The 21080-nt window shown below is 42.2% G+C and overlaps 1 protein-coding gene across 1 annotated transcript in view; it reads left to right on the top strand.

The window, feature by feature from the left end:
- Positions 1-21080, top strand: part of TRHDE (thyrotropin releasing hormone degrading enzyme) — a gene marked incomplete at its 5' end in the record, with an annotated part of 329097 nt that overhangs the window by 51385 nt on the left and 256632 nt on the right. The window contains one exon of the mRNA XM_084636899.1: positions 16408-16534. Within this exon, the coding sequence (XP_084493025.1) occupies positions 16408-16534 (127 nt within the window). The remainder of the gene's footprint in view (positions 1-16407; positions 16535-21080) is intronic.

Raw genomic sequence — 21080 nt, 5'->3', positions numbered from 1 at the left:
TAAGGTTGCCTGACTCTTCACATTAAAAGACCCTGTTTTCAGTGGTTTATAACTTTGCCAAACTTTAATCATCCAGGCTAAATTTTCCATGTTGGGTGTCTGCCTCAGGCTGAGTTTTTGGAAAGTTTTAGCTAAAATAGTTCAGGCATTTCTCAGAATGAGATAAGAGAAAAATACATTGATTTACCTATGTTAAAAAAAAATCTTACAATGGTTCTGTCAAGTAGTGCCTCCTTTCTTTCAATTTTCCAAGGTGGTAGCTGTAGTGTCAGGGGCTTTTTGGTATACTTGTGAAAACTTGTCCGAATTAAAAGCCTCCCAAAAAATCTCAGTTCACACAGGCTTAGTAGAGATTTGTTATTTTGGCAGCTAAGTTCTCTGAAGATTCCATTTTCACTGGATATGCTTGTGATGTTCCCCTGGTGTTATCTGCACCAGTGATCTGCTAGGTTACTCCAATCCTTGACTCTGGGAGCCAGCCTTACCCTGTTCTGCTCTGAGAATCCCCACTCCCGGGTTGTTCACTCACAGCCTCTAGCATGTAAGCTGCTCCCAGCTATGTGAGTGAGCACTTTTAGCCAGCCGCTGCTTGGATTGTGCAACCAAATGACATTAGCCACTATTTCCGGTCCCAGACACAACCCTAGGAACCTCTGTCTTGCAGGGTCCAGTTATGCCTGCTGGATGCTGCAAGCGTATATGAGTTTGTCAATTTAACAAAGAAATTGATGTGTACCAGGCTTGTTATCCCAAGGAGAGTCTCTGTAATGCTTCAAATCAAATGCACTGCTTCAGGTAGAATAAACAAGCAAATTTATTAACTAAAAAAGACAGGTTTTAAGTGAATATAAGTCAAAGCACAACAAGTCAGATTTGGTCAAACAAAATAAAAGCAAAACACATTCTAAGCTGATTTTAACACTTTCAGTGCCCTTACAAACTTAGATGCTTCTCACCACATGCTGGCTGGTTGCCCTTCTGCCAGGCTCTTCCCTTTGATCAACGCTTCTATTGCTTGGTGGTGGTGTCTGTAGATGTAGGCGGGAGAGAGGAAGAACATGGCAAATGTCTCTCCCTTTTATCATGTCCTTTCTTCCCTCTTTGCTTTGCCCCCCTTTCAGAGTTAGAAGAGCATTACCTCCTCATAGTCCCAAACTGACCAAAGGAACAGGGGCGGGGGGGGGGGGGGGAAGGGGTGACTCACTCGAGAGTCCAACAGATCCTTTGTTGCTGCGGAGGCCAGTGTCCTTTGTTCCTGTGAGGCTGGGCTGGGTTTGTCCCATACATGCCCTGATGAGGTGTGAACTGCCCCTCTGCTCCTGGAGAGTTATGCCTGGGCTTGTTTTAAGCCACGAGGACACATTTTCAACCTCAAAACTATATGCATGAAATTATAACCTATAACATTACTATAACAACAATGCTCAGTGCATCATGAGCCTTCTGAAGACACCCGACATAACAAACTTTGTATTGGATACAACACAATCATATTATAAGGATGAACATGGGGGTGCAGGGTGTTCCCCTGAGGCACAGAGTGTCACACCTCCCCCCTTATATTACAGTAGGAGGGTTAGTCACTGACTAGCTCGAAGGCAGTTTGTGTTATACTTCTCTTAGCATCCAGCCATCAAGGCCATGAGGCAGCGTGCCTCAGTTTCCCCTTTCACACACAGCAAACCAGGTTTGTTATGGTTTCTCTGCTGTGATAAGCTTTAATTCTGTTTACATATATTAACTGAAAAGTGGCATTATCATAAGGTTTAACATCGGTGTCAAAATTCTTATCCACCAAACTTAACATTAATACCAAAATTTTTATCACAAATGTGTGTTTACAAGTATCTTTATGATACCACTCCCTTTGTTCAGATAGTTTGGTTTGAGGTTGGTTTGTTCATTACTCATGGTGTTCTTTGACTCTCTCCCATATAATTGGTTATTGACTTTTCTTTTCCTCCAGTATTCTCCCTGTGTGGGCTCTTAATTTAATCATGTTTCTGGAGTTTTGGTGCCTCAGGGTCTGGCAAGATAGGTGTTTAGGGGGATCCTGCATCTCGGCTGGCCTTTGGGGGATCTGTGTCCCGACCCCAGGACTGTACATATGCAAAAAATCCAGTTCCCTTTTTGGGGTTACCCTGTGTTTCCTGCTCCCAGCACTGAGTCCTTCCCTGCCCCCTAGAGGGCTGTGATCTGTGCTATCTGGGTTAAGTGTATTTACCCTTTGACCAGGTGCACCTTTTCCCAGCAGCTTTCCCATACTGCTGTCTGTGTCTCACCAACCTGGGGGAAAACACCTCCCTCTCTGCCTGTTTGATCATTTGCATTCAAATAAACTACCACCTGGCAATTTCCTGGTCTCAACTCCTCTGCTGTCACAGGCGTCGGAGCTGCATCTTGATGTAAAGAGACACACTTGCTTTGCAAAAACGTTTCAGAAATAGCATCCTGAAAAACTGGGACTTGGATTGGGGCACCCTCTATCACCCACTTCTCTGTCACTTAGAAGTCATCTTTGTGATTGCTCCCCTCCAGGAAGTTGGTCACACAGTTCCCTCTCCAAACCTGGGTCATAGGCTGAGTGCCTGGGTGCACAGATGCTGACTGAGCCATTGTATCCTGGGCATCCTCTCCCAAATGACCAGTGAGGAGACATTCCTGTACCCCCACTATTCCTTCCCCAGTTTCCTCTTCTTGGCCCCCCTGTAAGACACATTCTTCTGTGCTCCCTAGGAAGGGGTCTGTCCCTTGTTCATCTGTAAAACTCTGCCAGCTAACAACTGGAACAATTTCCTTGGTCACTGACAACATCTCTCTTGCCCCTGTTCCTGAGAGTATGTTGCCTTCTGTGGGAAAGGAGCTAGTCTCAGCCCCTCCCATACTTGGATGCACACTGCTTCCCTGTGTTACAGAGTCACAGCAATCCTCACCCACCTCAGTGGTTTCTGAGATTCCCTACCCCTTCTCTGGGCTCTCCTCTGGGACACATTTCTCTATGCTCCCTAGAACCGGGTCTGTCTTTGGTTCAGCTGCAACTTGCTGGCAGCTAACAACCTGGACTGTTCTCTCCCTGGCAGGCATTACACCCCCATCCCTTCCTGATGTGGTGTTGCCTCCAGCTGCAGTGCAGGAGTTGGTCTCAACCACCCTCCTACCTGGAAGCATGTGGCTTCCCCTTGCTGCAGAATAATCAAGGAGACTTTCTCCCATTCTCTCAGCAGTTCCTGAGACCTTACCCTTTCCCTCAGGGGTTCCAGCATAACACTCCCTCCTGCTGCAGGCAAATACTTTAACCTGAACTACACGGAAAAAATCATTACCAAGGAGCAGGTCTACTAGGAGATGTTCCATTACCCCCACAGTCAAAACACTTTCCAAACCACATGGATTTTAGCTAGTGGTACGAGGAACCTGCTTTCACTCACCCCCACAATCTCTGCCATTTGGCTAGGCAACATACTGGTCTTTGGGACCACACTCTGCTTAACCAGAGAGAACTGGGCCCCTGTGTCCTTCTACCCCAAGTACTCCCTGCCATTAATTTCGACAACCTTAATATTCTCCCTGTCTGGTTCTGTAGAGGCTAATCTCACAAAATCAATATGATAGGTTTCAATTGCTTTTGGAGGTTTCTGCCTTGAGGAGAGCAGAACTAACATGAGCTATTGGTTGCCTGCTTCCTCCCAGCACGGGGCATTTATTCCTCAGGTGATCAGTGGAATTACACTGATAGCACCTTTTGGGATCTTCCGCTTTGACAGGAGATTTGGGATAGGAGTTACCAGTAGAGGGATGTTTTTGGGTAGGAGAATGTTTAGGCTCCCAACCCCTCTTCTTTCTTCCCAGGGGCAAAATAGGATCATCCCGTCCCACCAGTTTTAAACCCCTCTTTCTCTGGCCTGCCCTCAATAGACATTTGAGTCTGTTCAAAGGCATCAGCTAAAAAAGCCATCTCATCCACAGTCTTTACATTTTTATCCCAGAGACTTTACTTTGGCCTTACCTATGCTCAAGAAATGCTCTTGAGCAACAAGATCAAGCATTCCTTCAAAACTTGCCACCTCTTTACCCCTCACCCATTTCCCCAACAAATCTTTCATTTTGTTTACATATTCCCCATTACTCATCCCAATATCCCTTTTAAGATTCCTAAATTTAATTCTATATGTTTCGGGGGTAATCTGAAAACTTCACAAAACAGTATGTTTAAATTTACAGTAGTCAAAAGCATCTTCAATAGGCATTCCATTGAATCCAGTTTGAGCTTTACCAGTTAATTTTGCAATCAGGCTAGGAACTCTCTTATCATCAGGGATTTCATGTATTACACACAGCCTTTCAAAGGTAGTCAGATATTCAGCAATATCATCCTCCTCACTGTATGCAGGACATAAGTGTTCCCACTTGTGGATTTTTGGAGTGATGGTAGTCCTTGGGGTCGAAGGCCTCTGATTCTACTTCTCTAGCAGGTCCAGCTGGTGTTTTCTCTCCCTATCTCTTTCTTCTCCCTCTCTCTTTCTCTTTCTTCCATAGCCCTTCTGTGTGCAGCCTCCTCTCTGTCTGCCTCCCTGGCTGCCTCAGCCTCCGTAGTTTCCCTGGCCGCAGCTGCTTCTTTGAGCCTCACAGAGCCCTTCTTGACCTGCTGCTCACAAACCGGGAAGAATTAGTAGGGGAAGCAAAAGTGGATGGGAACCTGGGAGGCAGTGACCATGAGATGGTCGAGTTCAGGATCCTGACACAGGGAAGAAAGGAGAGCAGCAGAATACGGACTCTGGACTTCAGAAAAGCAGACTTTGACTCCTTCAGGGAACTGATGGGCAGGATCCCCTGGGAGAATAACATGAGGGGGAAAGGAGTCCAGGAGAGCTGCCTGTATTTTAAAGAATCCTTATTGAGGTTACAGAGACAAACCATCCCGATAGTAAATACGGCAGGCGACCAGCTTGGCTTAACAGTGAAATCCTTGCTGATCTTAAACCCAAAAAAGAAGCTTACAAGAAGTGGAAGATTGGACAAATGACCAGGGAAGAGTATAAAAATATTGCTCGGGCATGCAGGAGTGAAATCAGGAAGGCCAAATCACACTTGGAGTTGCAGCTAGCAAGAGATGTTAAGAGTAATAAGAAGGGTTTCTTCAGGTATGTTAGCAACAAGAAGAAAGTCAAGGAAAGTGTGGGCCCCTTACTGAATGAGGGAGGCAACCTAGTGACAGAGGATGTGGAAAAAGCTAATGTACTCAATGCTTTTTTTGCCTCTGTTTTCTCAAACAAGGTCAGCTCCCAGACTACTGCACTGGGCAGCACAGCATGGGGAGGAGGTGACCAGCCCTCTGTGGAGAAAGAAGTGGTTTGGGACTATTTAGAAAAGCTGGACGAGCACAAGTCCATGGGGCTGGATGCGCTGCATCCAAGAGTGCTAAAGGAGTTGGTGGATGTGATTGCAGAGCCATTGGCCATTATCTTTGAAAACTCATGGCAATCGGGGGAGGTCCCGGACGACTGGAAAAAGGCTAATGTAGTGGCCATCTTTAAAAAAGGGAAGGAGGATCCTGGGAACTACAGGCCAGTCAGCCTCACCTGAGTCCCTGGAAAAATCATGGAGCAGGTCCTCAAGGAATCAATTCTGAAGCACTTAGAGGAGAGGAAAGTGATCAGGAACAGTCAGCATGGATTCACCAGGAGGGTGATGAAACACTGGAATGCGTTACCTAGGGAGGTGGTGGAATCTCCTTCCTTAGAAGTTTTTAAGGTCAGGCTTGACAAAGCCCTGGCTGGGATGATTTAGTTGGGGATTGGTCCTGCTTTGAGCAGGGGGTTGCACTAGATGACCTCCTGAGGTCCCTTCCAACCCTGATATTCTATGATTCTATGATTTCTGCCTGCCCCATTTGAAACTCGTGGACCTTTGCCTTCTCTGCCGCTTCCAGTGTGGCCAGCTCTAGTTTTGAAGCTGCCTCACTGGTCGTCATTTTTCTGCATTCTTGTGCTTATTTCCCTCACCCGAAATAAACAAACAGAAAATAACAAAACTGTGACCTCCTCCTGACTGTTCTTAGCCACTGAACTTAAGACTCACTTAAAATCACAAATATCAGTGCTTAAAGCATGTACTCCACTTGACGTAACAAGCTGTACATACACCCTGCTCGCTACGCCACTGTAACTTCCCCTAGTGTTATCTGAACCGATGATCTGCTAGATCACTCCAATCCTTGACTCTGGGAGCCAGCCTTACCCTGCTCTGCTGTGAGAACCCCCACTCCCGGACTGTTCATGCACAGCCTCTAGCATGTAAGCTGCTCCCAGCTACGTGAGTGAGCACTTTTGGCCAGCCACTGCTTAGATTGTGCAACCGAATGACACTAGCCACTATCTCTGGTCCCAGACACAACCCTAGGAACCTCTGTCTTGCAGTTTTCAGTTGTGCCCGCTGGACACTGAAAGCTTATATGAGTTTGTCAATTTAACAAGAAATTGATATGTACCAGGCTTGTTATTCCAAGGGGAGTCTCTGACATGCTTCACTCCAAACACACTGCTTCAGGTAGAATAAACAAACAAATTTATTAACTACAAAAGGTAGATTTTAAGTGAATATAAGTCAAAGCATGAGTCAGATTTGGTCAAACGAAATAAAAGCAAAATGTATTGTAAACTGATTTTAACACTTTCAGTGCCCTTACAAACTTAGATGCTTCTCACCACAGGCTGGCTGGTTGCCCTTCAGCCAGGCTATCCCCTTTGATCAGCTCTTCAGTTGCTTGATGGTGGTGTCTGTAGATGTAGGTGGAAAACAGAGAGAGCATGGCCAATGTCTCTCCCTTTTATCATGTTCTTTCTTCCCCCTTGGCTCTGCCCCCCACCCTTCATAGTTAGGTGAGCATTACCTAATCGTAGTCCCAAACTGACCAAGGGAAATGGGGTGACTCACTCGAGAGTCCAACAGATCCTTTGTTGCTGCGGAGGCCAGTGTCTTTTGTTCCTGTGAGGCTGGGCTGGGTTTGTCCCATACATTCCCTGATGAGTTGTGAACTCCCCCTCTGCTCCTGGAGAGTTTTGCCTGGGCTTGGTTTAAGCCATGAGGACACATTTTCAGCCTCATAACTATATACATGAAATTACAACCTATAACATTACTATAACAACAATGCTCAGTGCATCATGAGCCTTCTGAAGACACCCAACATGACAAACTTTGCATTGGATACCACACGATCATATTATAAGGATGAACATGGGGGTGCAGGGTGTTCTCCGAAGGCACAGTGTCACAATGCTCTTGTCCCTCACAGCTTCTACTTGCTAACTGGACTGCTTGGGCACCATCCCCCTGGAGTGACTGAGCATGCTCCAGCCCAGAGTTGCAGGAGAAGAGCAGGAGTTTTTGTGTAAATGCTCGTCCTGGCCACTGCAGTCATTGTGGCACGAGACACAAGAACTGAGAACAAGGAAACTATGTCTCTTGTGCTCTCAGTGCTCCCCCTGCTGGGGCCAGGCAGTGTGGAGGAGAAGGTGGAAACATCCTGACCCTAATGCAGAGGGTTGAGGAGCAGAGGTGGGGGGCAGAGGAGGAGAGAGGTTTGCAGGAGCCAGAGGGTGGATAGGAGTTAAGTGTGAGGAAGGACAGGAACTGGGTGGCAGTGTTTAGAAGCAGAGGTGGGAGGGGAGGGTTCTCTCAGTAACAGTCCCTCCAGGGAACATGGGCCCTCACACTCCAGTTCCACTGACCTTGATACATCATCCCCCATTCTACAAACATTGTAATATAAACATTAAAATACGTAATTGACACGCAGACCCCATCTTGTGTCCCTTCAGCCAGAGGTTACTAGCACATGGTTAAGTTGGGGTCTCGTCTTTACTACAGATTCAACTAGTTACATAGTCTTTGAGATACTTTAATCTCCACAACAGGCAAATATACCAGGAGTGACTTATCTCTGTCTGTCACCTGTCTCCAAGTCTAGCAAATTGTCTCCCTGTGGAGTCTTCTCTCTCCCTGTGAGGTTGGCCTCTGGATGGTGCTCCGTATCTCTGTAGGCTCTCGATATTGTGTAAGCTGGCTCACAAGTGTCTCCTGTTCCTTTGGATTACTTGTTCTTCTTGTGGTAACAGAGTCTCTTTATTCTTGTGATTATCACAGGACTGGCAGGTGTCACACACTTCTATCAAGGAGTAGAGTTCTGTATTTATTCCCAGAAAGTAAATACATTCTTGAGCCCATATGAGACAGCTGTCCATGCCCAGGTGTGAGGCATGTAGTTTTTGTATGACATCCTTATGTAATAAGGCAGGGACAAGAGCCCTCTGTCCTCGAAATATGACTCCATCCTGCACACTCACCTCATCTTTAACTTGAAAATAAGGTTCTACTCCTACCAGTATGTCAATCCATGTTAATGGATTGAATTTCTTGATTCCTTCCCCGCAACTTGCTGATGCGGAGTATATATGTTCTGCTCAGGGTGTTAGCTAACACCAGTAATTGTCCCAGACTATATCTAATCTCTACCTGATGGAGCAGGACACGCATCAGTATGCAGTGCAATCTCTTTGGAGCACTAAAAAGGGGTTTTGCCCTGACTGTCTCTAAGGATTTGTGATCTGATAGCACTATTACTGGGTGGCCATTGCTGTATTAATGGAATCATTCCACTCCAAATACCATAGCCAGAAGCTCTTTCCTCATTTGGGTGTACCCCTTTTCAGTCTCTGGGAGGGTTTTGCTGGCATAAGTGACCAGCTGCTGCTGCAAGAGCTACTCCCAGTCCTTTTTCCAGTGCAGCACTGGACTGTCAGTGGCTCTCCTGATGGGTAGTACTTTAGGACAGGGTTATCTATTATCATTTATTTCAGTATGTCAAATGCTGCTGTTGTGGACTTATCCAGTCCCATTTAACATCCTGCCTTGTGAGATGATGTATGGGTTCCACTGCTGAAGCCAGGTGTGGATAGAACTTAGAACATTTATCATTCCCGTAAGAACATAAGAACGGCCATATTGGATCAGACCAATGGTCCATCTAGCCCAGTTTCCTGTCTTCTGACAGTGGCCAGTGCCAGATGTTTCAGAAGGAGTGAACAGAACTGGGGAATTTATCAAGTGATTCATCCCCTGTCATCAAGTCACAACTTCCTGTTAGTCATAGGCTTAGGGTCACCCAGAGCATGGGGTTGCATCCCTAACCATCTTGGCTAATAGCCATTGATGGTCTTATTCTCCATGAATTTATCTAATTCTTTTTTGAAGCCAATTATATTTTGGGCCTTCACAACATCCCCTGGCAACAAGGTCCACAGGTTGACCATGAGTTGTATGCTTTCTTAAATTTTGTTTTAAAGCTGCTGCCTATTAATTTCATTGGGTGACTCCTAGTTCTTGTGTTATGTGAAGTGGTAAATAACACATCCCTATTCACTCTGTTCACATCGTGCATGATTTTATAGACCTCTATCATATCCCTCCTTACTCTTTTTAAGATGAGCAGTCCCTGTCTTTTAATATCTCCTCATAAGGAAGCTGTTTCATATCCCTAATTATTTTTATTGCCCTTCTCTGTACTTTTTCCAATTCCAATATATCTTTTTTGAGATGGAGAAACCAGAACTGCATGCAGTACTTGAAATGTGGGCATGCCATGGATTTATATAGTGGCATTATGATATTTTCTGTCTTATTATCTATCCATTTCCTAATAGTTACTAACATTCTGTTAGCTTTTTTGACTGTTGCTGCACTTTGAGCAGATTTTTCAGAGAACTATCCACAGTGATTCCTTGATCTCTTTCTTGAGTGGTAACAGCTAATATAGATTCCATCATTTTGTATGTATAGTTAGGATTATATTTTCCAATATATGCATTACTTTGCATTTATCAACACTGAATTTCATTTGCCATTTTACTGTCCAGTTTGTGAGATCCATTTGTAACTCTTCACAGTTGGCTTTTGGATTTAACTATTTTGAGTAATTTTGTATCATCTGCCAATTTTGCCACCTCACTATTTACCCCCTTTTCCAGATCATTTATGAATAGGTTAAAGAGCACTGGTCCCAGTACAGATTCTTGGGGGACTCTGCTGTTTACCTTCCTCCACTGTGAAAATTTGTTCCTACCCTTTGTTCCTATCCTTTGTTTCCTATCTTTTAACCGTTTACTGACCCATGAGAAGACCTTCCCTCTTACCCCATGACTCCTTATTTTGCTTAAGAGCATTGGTGTAGGACCTTGTTAAAGGCTTTCTGAAAGTCCAAATACACTATATCCACTGTACCACCCGTGTCCACATGTTTGTTGATCCCCGCAAAGTATTCTAATGGATCGGTGAGGCATGATTTCCCTTTATCGTAGCCTTTTTGTCTCTTCCCCAATATCGTGTTCATTTATGTGTCTGATAATTCTGTTCTTTTGTAAAATTTCAACCAATTTGCCTAGTACTGAAGTTAGGTTTACTCACCTCTAATTGCTAGATAACCTCTAGAGCCATTTAAAAAAATCCAGTGTCAGATTAGCTATCCTCCAGTCATCTGGTACAGAGGCTGATTTATGTGATAGGTTACATACCAGAGTTAGTAAGTTGTTCTGCAATTTCATATTTGAGTTCCTTCAGAATTCTTGGTCTTGGTGACTTATGATTGTTTAATTATCAATTTGATCCAAATCTACCAATGTTGACATCTCAGTCTGGGACAGTTTCTCAGATTTGTCACCTAAAAAGAATGGCTCAGATGTGGGAATTTCCCTCACATCCTCTGCAGTGAGGACCAATGCAAAGAATTAATTTTTACTTCTGTGCAGCAGCCTTGTCTTCCTTGAGAACTCCTTTAGCACCTTAATTGTCCAATAGGCCCCCTGATTGTTTGTTTGGCAGGCTTCTGATATACTTAATCCATGAATCTCTGGGGCAGCCCTGCAGGTGGTCAGGTAGGGTCAGGCTGTGCGCTAGCTTGTGTGTTGATGTGAGATTGTGACATTTCGCACAATGTCAAACTACTTTGTGCTCAGGATTTGTCACTGGCAGCACATATGGAATGCCTCTAGCTGCTCCAGGTCTGCCTGTAAGAGGGACCAGGTTTGGGTCAATGTTGATAAATGCAAAGTAATGCACATTGGAAAACATTATCCCAACTATAAGTACAAAAGGTAGGATCTAAATTAGCTGTTATCACTCAAGAAAGAGATCTTGGAGTTATTGTCAATAGTTCTCTAAAAACATCTGCTCAATGTGTAGCAGCATGCAAAAAAGCTAACAGAATGTTAGGAACAAATAGGAATGGGATAAATAATAAAACAGAAAATATCACAATTACACTATATAAATCAATAGTACACCTCCACCTTGAATACTTTGTGCAGTTCTTTGACTGCTGTCTGTAATCTGGTGCCTGACCCCGATCTCCTGGTAACTTGACCCTGCCTGCTTGCGTCCTGAAGCCTGACACTCAGTTTGCCCTCTGGCCTTTTTCAGACGCTGACCTCCCGGTAACCTGGTCCTGCCTGCCTCCTGATACCTGAACCTTCGTCTGTCCTCTGGCCTGTCGTGGACTCTGACCTCCCAGTACTTGACTTGGCCTGACTCACTTGGTCTGATCACTAAATCTGACAGCCCTCATTCTGATTGTGACACTAACATTGACTTTTTTTTTAAAATCAGTAACCGAGTACCCAAAATAAAAAGATTCTGAGGCAAAGCAGAGTTCATAGGTACAGCACATCTCTGCAAGGAAAAGCCCAGGTTTGATGTCTGCTTGTATTCCTTTCAGGTAATTTAACTGGTACAGGAAATATTTACGTAAAGTAATCAGGAGCAAAGAGCAACCCTGGCTCCTGCCCCCACTGAAGCCAGAGCCAAAGATCCCATTGACTTCTTTGGGCCCAGAGTAGAGTTGCTAAAACCATTTCAAAATATTACATTTTTCACTGAAATTATCAATTTCTGCCCTTCAAGGCTACCACCCGCTCCCTGAAAAAAAAGAAAAAAGAATGAAACGTGGATAAAATTTTCACAATTATTTTTGCAGAATGTTGATCTTTTCTGCAACCAGCTGTAGCATAGAGCAAATGAAAGGCTCATGTGTGCCTTATGGGCACTACTAGGAATGGTAGGTACAGTGCGATAGTCAACTCCACACCAGCAGAAGCTTCAGAAGGGGTTGTGTGCCTCAGGGAGGGGGACACAGCTATTGCTATAACCATAAAGGGACGGAACATGCACTTCTTCCCATTGTTGATCAGATCTGTTGGCCATTGAGGAAGGAGAGTCTTCACTAAAAAGGTAAATTGTGAGCCAGATACTTAATGCAATTAATATTAACAGCAAGGGGGAAGGAACACATTAAAGAATATTTAGGTAAGTTAGATGTATTCAAGTCATCAGGGCCTGATAATATTCATCCTAAGGTACTTAAGAAACTGGCTTCAGCAATCTCTGAACTGTTAACAATTACCTTTGAGAACTCATGGAGGATGGGTGAGGTCCCAGAGGACTGGAGAAGGGCGAACATAGTATCTATCTATAGAAGGGGGAACAAAGAGGATCCAGGGAATTAGAGATCAGTCAGGCTAACCTTTGATACCTGAAAGACACTGGGACAAATATATTTAAACAATCAGTTTGTAAGCACCTAGAGGATAATTGAGTGATGTGTAATAGCCAACATGGATTTGTTAAGAACAAATAATGCTAAACCAACCTCATTTCCTTCTTTGGTAGGGTTACTGGCTTAGTGGATGGGGGGAAGCTGAACATATGATATATCTTGATCTTAGTGAGGCTTTTGACACAGTCCCACATGGCATTCTCAGATGCAAACTAGGAAAGTGTGGTCTCAATGAAATTACTGTCAGGTTGGTGCAAAAGTGGTTGAAAGACTACCCAAAGAATAGTTATCAATGCTTCACTGTCAAACTGGGTGGATGTATCTAGTGGGATCCTGAAGGGTCTGTCCTGGGTCGAGTATTGTTCAATATTTTCATTAATGACTTGGATAATGAAGTAGAGAGCATGCTTATAAAATCTGTGGATGTCACCAAGCTGGAAGGGTTTGCAAGTGCTTTGGAGGACAGGATTAGAATTCAAAATGGCCTTAACAAATTGGAGAATTGGGCTGAAATCAACCAGATGAAATTCAATAAAGACAAATACTACTCTTTGGAAGAAAAAAATCTAATGTACAACTGAAAAAGGGGGAATAACTGGATAGGCAGTGGTACTGCTGAAGAGGATCAGGGTATTATAGTGGATCACAAACTGAATATGAGTCAACAGTGTGTCAGCAGTTTCAAAAAAGGTGCATAAACAGGAGTGATGGATGAATTAACAGGAGTGAAATATGTGAGACATGGGAAGTAATTGTTCTAATCTCCTTGGCACTGGTGAGGCCTCATCTGGAGTACTGTGTCTACTTTTGGGTGCAGCACTTTAAGAAAGATGTGGAGAAACTGGAAAGAGTCCAGAGGAGAGCAACAAAAACAACAAAAGGTTTAGAAAACCTGACCTGTGAGGAAAGGTCAAGAACACTGGACATGTTTACTGCTGAGAAAAGAAAGCAGAGGGGGGACCTGATAAGTCTGTGATGGGTTATATAAGCCTCACACTAAAACTGAAGGCGTTAAAGAGTAACTCTGGAGCCAGATGACCCTGCCCAGCCACACCTGCAGAGCATGCTCCAGATGGAGGTGGAACTTGGAAGGGAAGCCAGACAATTCAAAAAGTAACTGACAAGGCAGGGAGAGCTGCTCAGAGGGGGAGCTGCAAAAGCCTCTCTTGAAAAAGAGAAGCCTACCTGCTGGGCGTAGACAGACTGACGGTGCAGTTGGTACTTTTTTCTATTACCTTTTTGCTACAGGTTTCAGAGTAGCAGCCGTGTTAGTCTGTATTCGCAAAAAGAAAAGGAGTACTTGTGGCACCTTAGAGACTAACAAATTTATTTGAGCATAAGCTTTCGTGAGCTACAGCTCACTTCATTGGATGCATTCAGTGGAAAATACAGTGTGGAGATTTATATACATAGAGAACATGAAACAATGGGTGTTACCATACACACTGTAATGAGAGTGATCACTTAAGGTGAGCTGTTACCAGCAGGAGAGCTGGGGTGGGGTGGAACCTTTTGTAGTGATAATCAAGGTGGGCCATTTCCAGCAGTTGACAAGGACGTCTGAGGAACAGTGGGGGGTGGGGTGGGGGAATAAACAAGGGGAAATAATTTTACTTTGTGTAATGACCCATCCACTCCCAGTCTCTATTCAAGCCTAAATTAATTGTATCCAGTTTGCAAATTAATTCCAATTCAGCAGTCTCTCGTTGGAGTCTGTTTTTGAAGTTTTTTTTGTTGAAGAATTGCAACTTTTAGGTCTGTAATCGAGTGACCAAAGAGATTGAAGTGTTCTCCAACTGGTTTTTGAATGTTATAATTCTTGACGTCTGATTTGTGTCCATTTATTCTTTTACGCAGAGACTGTCCAGTTTGACCAATGTACATGGAAGGGGGCATTGCTGGCACATGATGGCATATATCACATTGGTAGATGTGCAGGTGAATGAGCCTCTGATAGTGTGGCTGATGTGATTAGGCCCTATGATGGTGTCCCCATCATAGGGCCTAATCACATCAGCCACACTATCAGAGGTTCGTTCACCTGCACATTTACCAATGTGATATAAAATCTCCCCACTGTAGTTTCCACTGAATGCATCGGATGAAGTGAGCTGTAGCTCACGAAAGCTTATGCTCAAATAAATTTGTTAGTCTGTAAGGTACCACAAGTACTTCTTTTCTTTTTGCTACAGACTGCAAAACTTGGACAATAGAGTACGTGGTAGGAAGTGGCCAAAGTAGGGGCGCTCGTGAGTACTGGACCTTTGATAACCTGATCTGAGCTCCCCTACGAACCCTGCTCCACACTAAGAAGGGACTGGCCCCTAACCACTAGACGATACTGCCAGCATCACACTGTCTTCAGATATGTTAACGGTTGTTATAAAGTAGACAGTGATCAATTATTCTCCATGTCCAGCAAAGTAGTAAGAAGGACAAGAAGTAATGGGCTTAATCAGCAGCAAGGAAGATCTAGGTTAGATATTAGGAAAAACTTTCTAACTGTAAGGATAGTTAAGCACTGGAATAGGCTTGCAAGGGAGGTTTTGGAATCTGCATCCTTGGAGGTTTTTAGACAACGGTTAGACAAAGACTTGTCAGGGATGATCTAGGTATACATGATCCTCCTTCACTGTGGGGGGCTGACCTCCTTGAGGTCCCTTGCAGCCCTACATTTCTATGATTCTATACCAGCTCATCCTCCCCTTGTCCGTTTTTGGGTTAGCTAGCACCACTAGCCTTGTACAGCTGTTGCCTAGAAGAGACTTTGATCCCTTGTTTTGGGATGTTGAAGAAGTAGACTCCTTGTCCCTTCTAATTCCCATGTTTATCTCTGCAGCAGCTGGCCACAGTGTAGTCCTATATTAGAAGGGTATTTGTTGAAGAAATTACTGTTCCACTTTGGTTATCCAGGCAGGCAAATAGCTGAGATATTTTATACTGGACACATTAGTATCTGAATTGTATAAAAAGTATGAACAGCTTTAACTTACTTATTGCATTCTGGAAATGGAGGCCTGGAGCAGTCATATGGACTTCAGGGACGTTAATTGTTTGTGCACATGAACGAGCTTATAAATGGTTGTTTTTGCAGTCTTATTTTGCTCATTGAGGATAGCTGTGACAGTGCCAGAGAAAAGGACGAAGAATGAATTATATTTTTCGTACCCACTGTATTAATACTTACAGGGCTTGATAATAATGTGCCTTTAACAAACCATGAACTTCTCTCCTACTGAGCCACTGCATCCTGCCTACGTTCAAAGTAAGCAGGGAACCATTATACTAATCCACTGTACCATCGTATCTCTAGCAAACACATGTAAGTGATTGGTTTGAATATTTATTTTGATGCAAGGTGTGTTGAGTCTTTTATTTGGCAATGCATACAGCTAGGAGATTGACTTTCTCAACTTTCAGAGTAGCAGCCGTGTTAGTCTGTATTCACGAAAAGAAAAGGAGTACTAGTGGCACCTAGAGACTAGCCAATTTATTTGAGCATAAGCTTTCGTGAGCTACAGCTCACTTCATCGGATGAAGTGAGCCACGAAAGCTTATGCTCAAATAAATTGGTTAGTCTCTAAGGTGCCACTAGTAATCCTTTTCTTTTCTCAACTTTGTTACCTCAATTGTGCAAGTTCTGTTCTTGCAGCAACCTCTGCTTTTCAGAAAGGTATAGCAGTAATATTTGGCTTTGTGAAACTAGAACACCCCAGCAACCTCAGAGTGGTTCACCTCTGCGATTAGGATGGTTTTAAAACATGAAAGTGAACTGATTTTTTTTTTGGCTTGTTTTTAATCAGGTGCGATTGTATGCAAGACCTGATGCAATCAGAAGAGGATCTGGGGACTATGCTCTAAATATTACAAGGAGACTCATTGAGTTTTATGAAGACTACTTTAAAGTGCCCTATTCCCTACCAAAATTAGGTAAGACTTTTCCGAAATTACTGTTTGTCCAAGGGAACTCTATTCTAGAGATTAGAAAATAAGGTAGTTTTTACTGGTAGATTTCAATGTGAAAAATTTGGGGGTTAAGTTAGAAGGGACATTGAACAGGAAATTTTAAAATTCTCCTAAAGAGAAGAAGCCAATTTTTTCACCTCTTCCTCATCTTGCCTCTAGGTGCAACTACTAAACAACAATTGAATCTATTAGGCATTGAGACTCTAGAGAACAGAAGCTTTGCTAATCACTTCCTGCTTTCCTGATGCTCAGCATCACTATCATTAGATAGCCCTCCGGTTATATTTATTTAGTCATATGTACATCTTGATTGCTCAGCTGCAGAAGGGGAATAGAATTGAAAATAACAGTGAAAATGGGAAATTTACAACATTTAAAGAAAATATTTATTGATTAGTGTAGTTTCTTAATGATGATTAATATCTGCTTGACAGTATTGCTGCTTATTGAAGAGAATTGTTGTGAGCTTATTTTGCTATTCAAGTGACCTAATTGTAAAAGCTGTCAATTTTTTTCACATTTTCCTTCACTTCCTCTCCCCCCACACCTCTCCCACTCCCTTGAATATTTCACACTATATTATTACACACTCCCTCCTTAAGAGTGCGTTTGATCAGGATCCAGAAAAATATATTGCTCAGCAACAAGAAGAAAGCTTGTGTTTGATCTGAAGTGTTAGAGTTTGAACCACAGGTGTTCATTCCAGGAGCTCAGGGCCTATTTCATTAAAGCACAAGCCTGCTGGGTAGCTTTATTAGTCTTACAACTAATGGTGTAGTAGATAGATAAAGTAATTAGTATTGTTTGAAGTGGGTGTTGCATGTATTTTAAATAAGAATGATGTGACTTTTTTGTCCTTTTTAAATGATGGGTTGCAAGCAGTGCTCTGTTAGAGGCATGGATGCTTATAACCATGGAACTCTCCTCAGACTGCAGGTTGCTGTTTGTATGTACTTTCATACCTGACTTTAATATTGCCCACCCAAGGAATTGTGGCACTAAGGTCTGATACAAATATTGTTGTGGGACATTGCACAACTTCAGCTGGAGTAGTCAGAAACTTCTTCACATGACATGATAATGAATAAATCATGATTGCTTGACATTAGAAGTTCCAGACTCACTGGTGCCAAGTAGTTAAAAGAAAAAAATGGATATCTTTCTTCCCTTTGAAAATTTATAATTAGCAAAGAGACTTAGATTATTATTTTAGGTAGTTTAAAATGGTCATCTGGAAATAGTAGGTAGAGAATGTGTCTTCTTCTGTGCATCTTTAATAATTAAAATATTAGCCTTTCATCTCAGTATGTTTTGCTTGTTGTTGTTGCTACACAGCGGCATATTGTGTTAAAATACTTCAGAGGATTGAATGCCTTCCAGGTTAGTCTATTTATGGGATTACACTATAAAAATACTATAGTGAATTCGTAGTTTTTCTACTATAAATTATATTAAAAATACTAATTCAATTTTAAAATGTAATACTATTAGGTTTGGAGTGTATGAAGACTTAGTTATGATGTAGTTTATAGGATGATTAGTTTATAGGATGAAAAACATAAAAGTATCGTACATACCACCTATAATGTACAGTTTGTTTAGTATAAGAATGCTGGGAAAAATGTCAAAAGTGCCTTTGTGACTTACAAAGGTAAGTCTCGTTGGTTTAGATTCCTAAGTCACTTTGGCATTTTTGAAATGTTGCCCACTATGTGTCTTGGTATCTTTGTTTCCAGTTCAGCAAAGTTGTTAAGCAGGTGCTTAACTTTAAACATGTGAATAATGCCATTGAGTTCAAGATGAGAAAGGCTGCTGCCTTTTGAAAATTTGAGGAAGGATGGGAATAAAAAGATGTTAATGGGAGCTCAACAGGAACCCTAGGGCAGGAACCCCTAGCATGTCTTCACTAGCAATGTTAAAGTGCTACTGTGGCACTTAAAAAAAACACCTCCATGAGGGGAGTAACTACCAGCACTGTTTATACTGGCGCTTTACAGCACTGAAACTTGAAGTGCTCAGTGGTGTGTTTTTTCACACCCTGAGCGAGAATGTTGCACCGCTGTAAAGTACCAGTGTAGACATGTGGTGGAAGAACCAAAATATAAGAGCCGTTATGTAATGGGACCAGCTATGGGGAAAACCCCCGAGAATTTTTCAGAGATCCAACTGAGAGGAGATGCCAGGGAAAAGTCTGCATTAGATTTGTCTGTGGAAGGAGTGAAAGGTAGGTGTATTAGGGAGAATGTGGTAGTAAGAGAAAACTGTTTTGCTATCAAAAGTGAGGAAGAAGTTTATCTCAGAGACTAGTTTACTTCACTCAGTAAACTATTATTGCCTCCACGACAAATGCTTATAGACTCCAGTTAGAACTTATTGAAAAGTGTCGATTACTTTATATGGGAGTTTTTATTTTTAAAGAAATGTACTGCAAAAAATTTTTTTCAAATGAAAGTCCAAAACAATTTTTTTTTAGATGTTTTCGGTGGAAAAATCAGTTTTTGCAAAATTGGCAAATTGAAAATATTTACTGACTAAAAATGCGATAATCAAAAAAATGTTTGGTGAAAAGTTTCAATTTTTGGTTTCAGGTTTTTTTTCAGTGACACTTGTGGTAGAAATTTGAAGTTTTCCGTAAAAATAATTATTTTGGCTGAAACCAATTTGTTGTTTAAAACATTTTGATAATATTTTGACTAACTTTAGCTACAGCTTAACTTGTTTTCAGTGTAATATGATACAAAATTACTTACTGGAAGACTAGTTATTATATTGTTGTCAAGTGTCTGGTATGTTTCCTTTCATTCTCCTGTGCTATTGGTGTGTGTGTGTGTGTGTGTGTGTGTGTTCAACTTTTGTGTTGTTTTTCACATTTCATAGTCTCATCACTTTTATGGAAGTGATGATGTAAGTCTTGTGCTTGATGCTGTCTTGTGCTATGAGCTTCTGTATGCTTTATTGCTGTCTTTTGTGTGTTATCATCAGACTGCCCTATTAACAGCCTGTAGCCCTTGGTCAGGCACTGTCATTGTCTGCTTCTTTTCCCATTTTGACCATACGTATGATGTGTGTCTGGGGCCTGTGGACTCCTGTTTTGTGTTGGCATTTTTGAAAGATCTGCATAGATTCATAGATTCCAAGGCCAGAAAGGAGCACTGTGGTAATCTTGTCTGACCTCCAGTATAACACAGGCCATCGAACTTCCCCAAAATTATACCTAGAACAGATCTTTTTTTTTTTTTAAATCCTATCTTGATTTAAAAATCACCAGTGATGGAGAATCCACAACGACCCTTGGTAAATTGTTCCAAAGATTAATTGCCCTTGCTGTTAATAATGTACATTCTATTTCCCATCTGAATCTGTCTAGCTTCAACTTCCAGCCATTGGATTGTGTTACACCTTTCTCTGTTAGATTGACGATTGGTTCAGCTTCTGTGCCGGTTAGGCCCATTGTCATGGGCTTTGATTTGTGCATTCCAAACTGGCTCCAGTTATCTGAGCTTGCCTCAGAGTGGGATAAGTTTCTTCATATGGACCAGTGTGGTTTGCAACTGTGGTTGTGTGATATGTTTTTGACTGTGCTTTTAACTGCTGCCTGTACACAAGGACAATTGTTTGCAAACACTATTTGTCGAGTGTCTTTTGTGGACTGCTCCAGCTGTTCTGTGGCCTTTGGCACTATTAGCAGATAGATAGTAATGACTTGGGATGTTGGCTCCATCTGGACAAAAATCAATGATTAAAACAAAACAACCCAGATTTTTTAATTTAAATTTTGGGTTTATTTTTTAAAACTAAACCTATTTAAAATTAAATTTGAAATTTGCCAATCTATATTAAGGCCTCAACTTATTATAATTTATTCAAATAATTTAAATTAAATACAAGAATAATGTTAAGAAGTATATGTTTGTTACAAAGCTATAAAGAAAGTCAAACCACTGAACTACAGGGAAGTTACTGGCTTTGTCCCTGGAATCAGAGTTTGTTGCAGTGCTGAACCAGCTTTTGACAGCAGTTGCTACTTCTGCAGATGCACAGAGAACATTTTTTTCATTTCACTTTATTCAACTAGTCCTCTGTGGGGACTTTTGCACCAAAGAATTAAATTCTGCACACAATATTTTAAAATTCTTCAAAATTTGGCATATTTTATTTGTCAAAGTAACACAATATAATCATTCCAGTTTCAGTTATCTTGGTAATTTATTTCAAAATACCTATCAGCAAGTATGGCTGTAATAATACAGACAAAAATAAAAGATTCAGGAAATGTTTTTTTGGCAAGTAGATTCCTTATCAGGAAAATTAATACAGTTTAAAAATTAAACTACAATACAGAATGTATTTCCTGCACCCCTCGGAAGCAGTGCAAAGACCTCGGGGAGAGGGAAAGACCCTGGGAGTGAACCTGGAGGGCCTTTGGTGGGAGAATCATAGAATATCAGGGTGGGAAGGGACCTCAGGAGGTCATCTAGTCCAACCCCCTGCTCAAAGCAGGACCAGTCCC

The sequence above is a fragment of the Lepidochelys olivacea genome, assembly GCF_965140295.1.
Source record: "Lepidochelys olivacea isolate rLepOli2 genome assembly, chromosome: 1".
Lineage (NCBI taxonomy): Eukaryota > Metazoa > Chordata > Testudines > Cheloniidae > Lepidochelys > Lepidochelys olivacea.
Note: the sequence above shows the minus strand (reverse complement) of the source record. Positions and strands in the feature narration are given on the sequence as shown.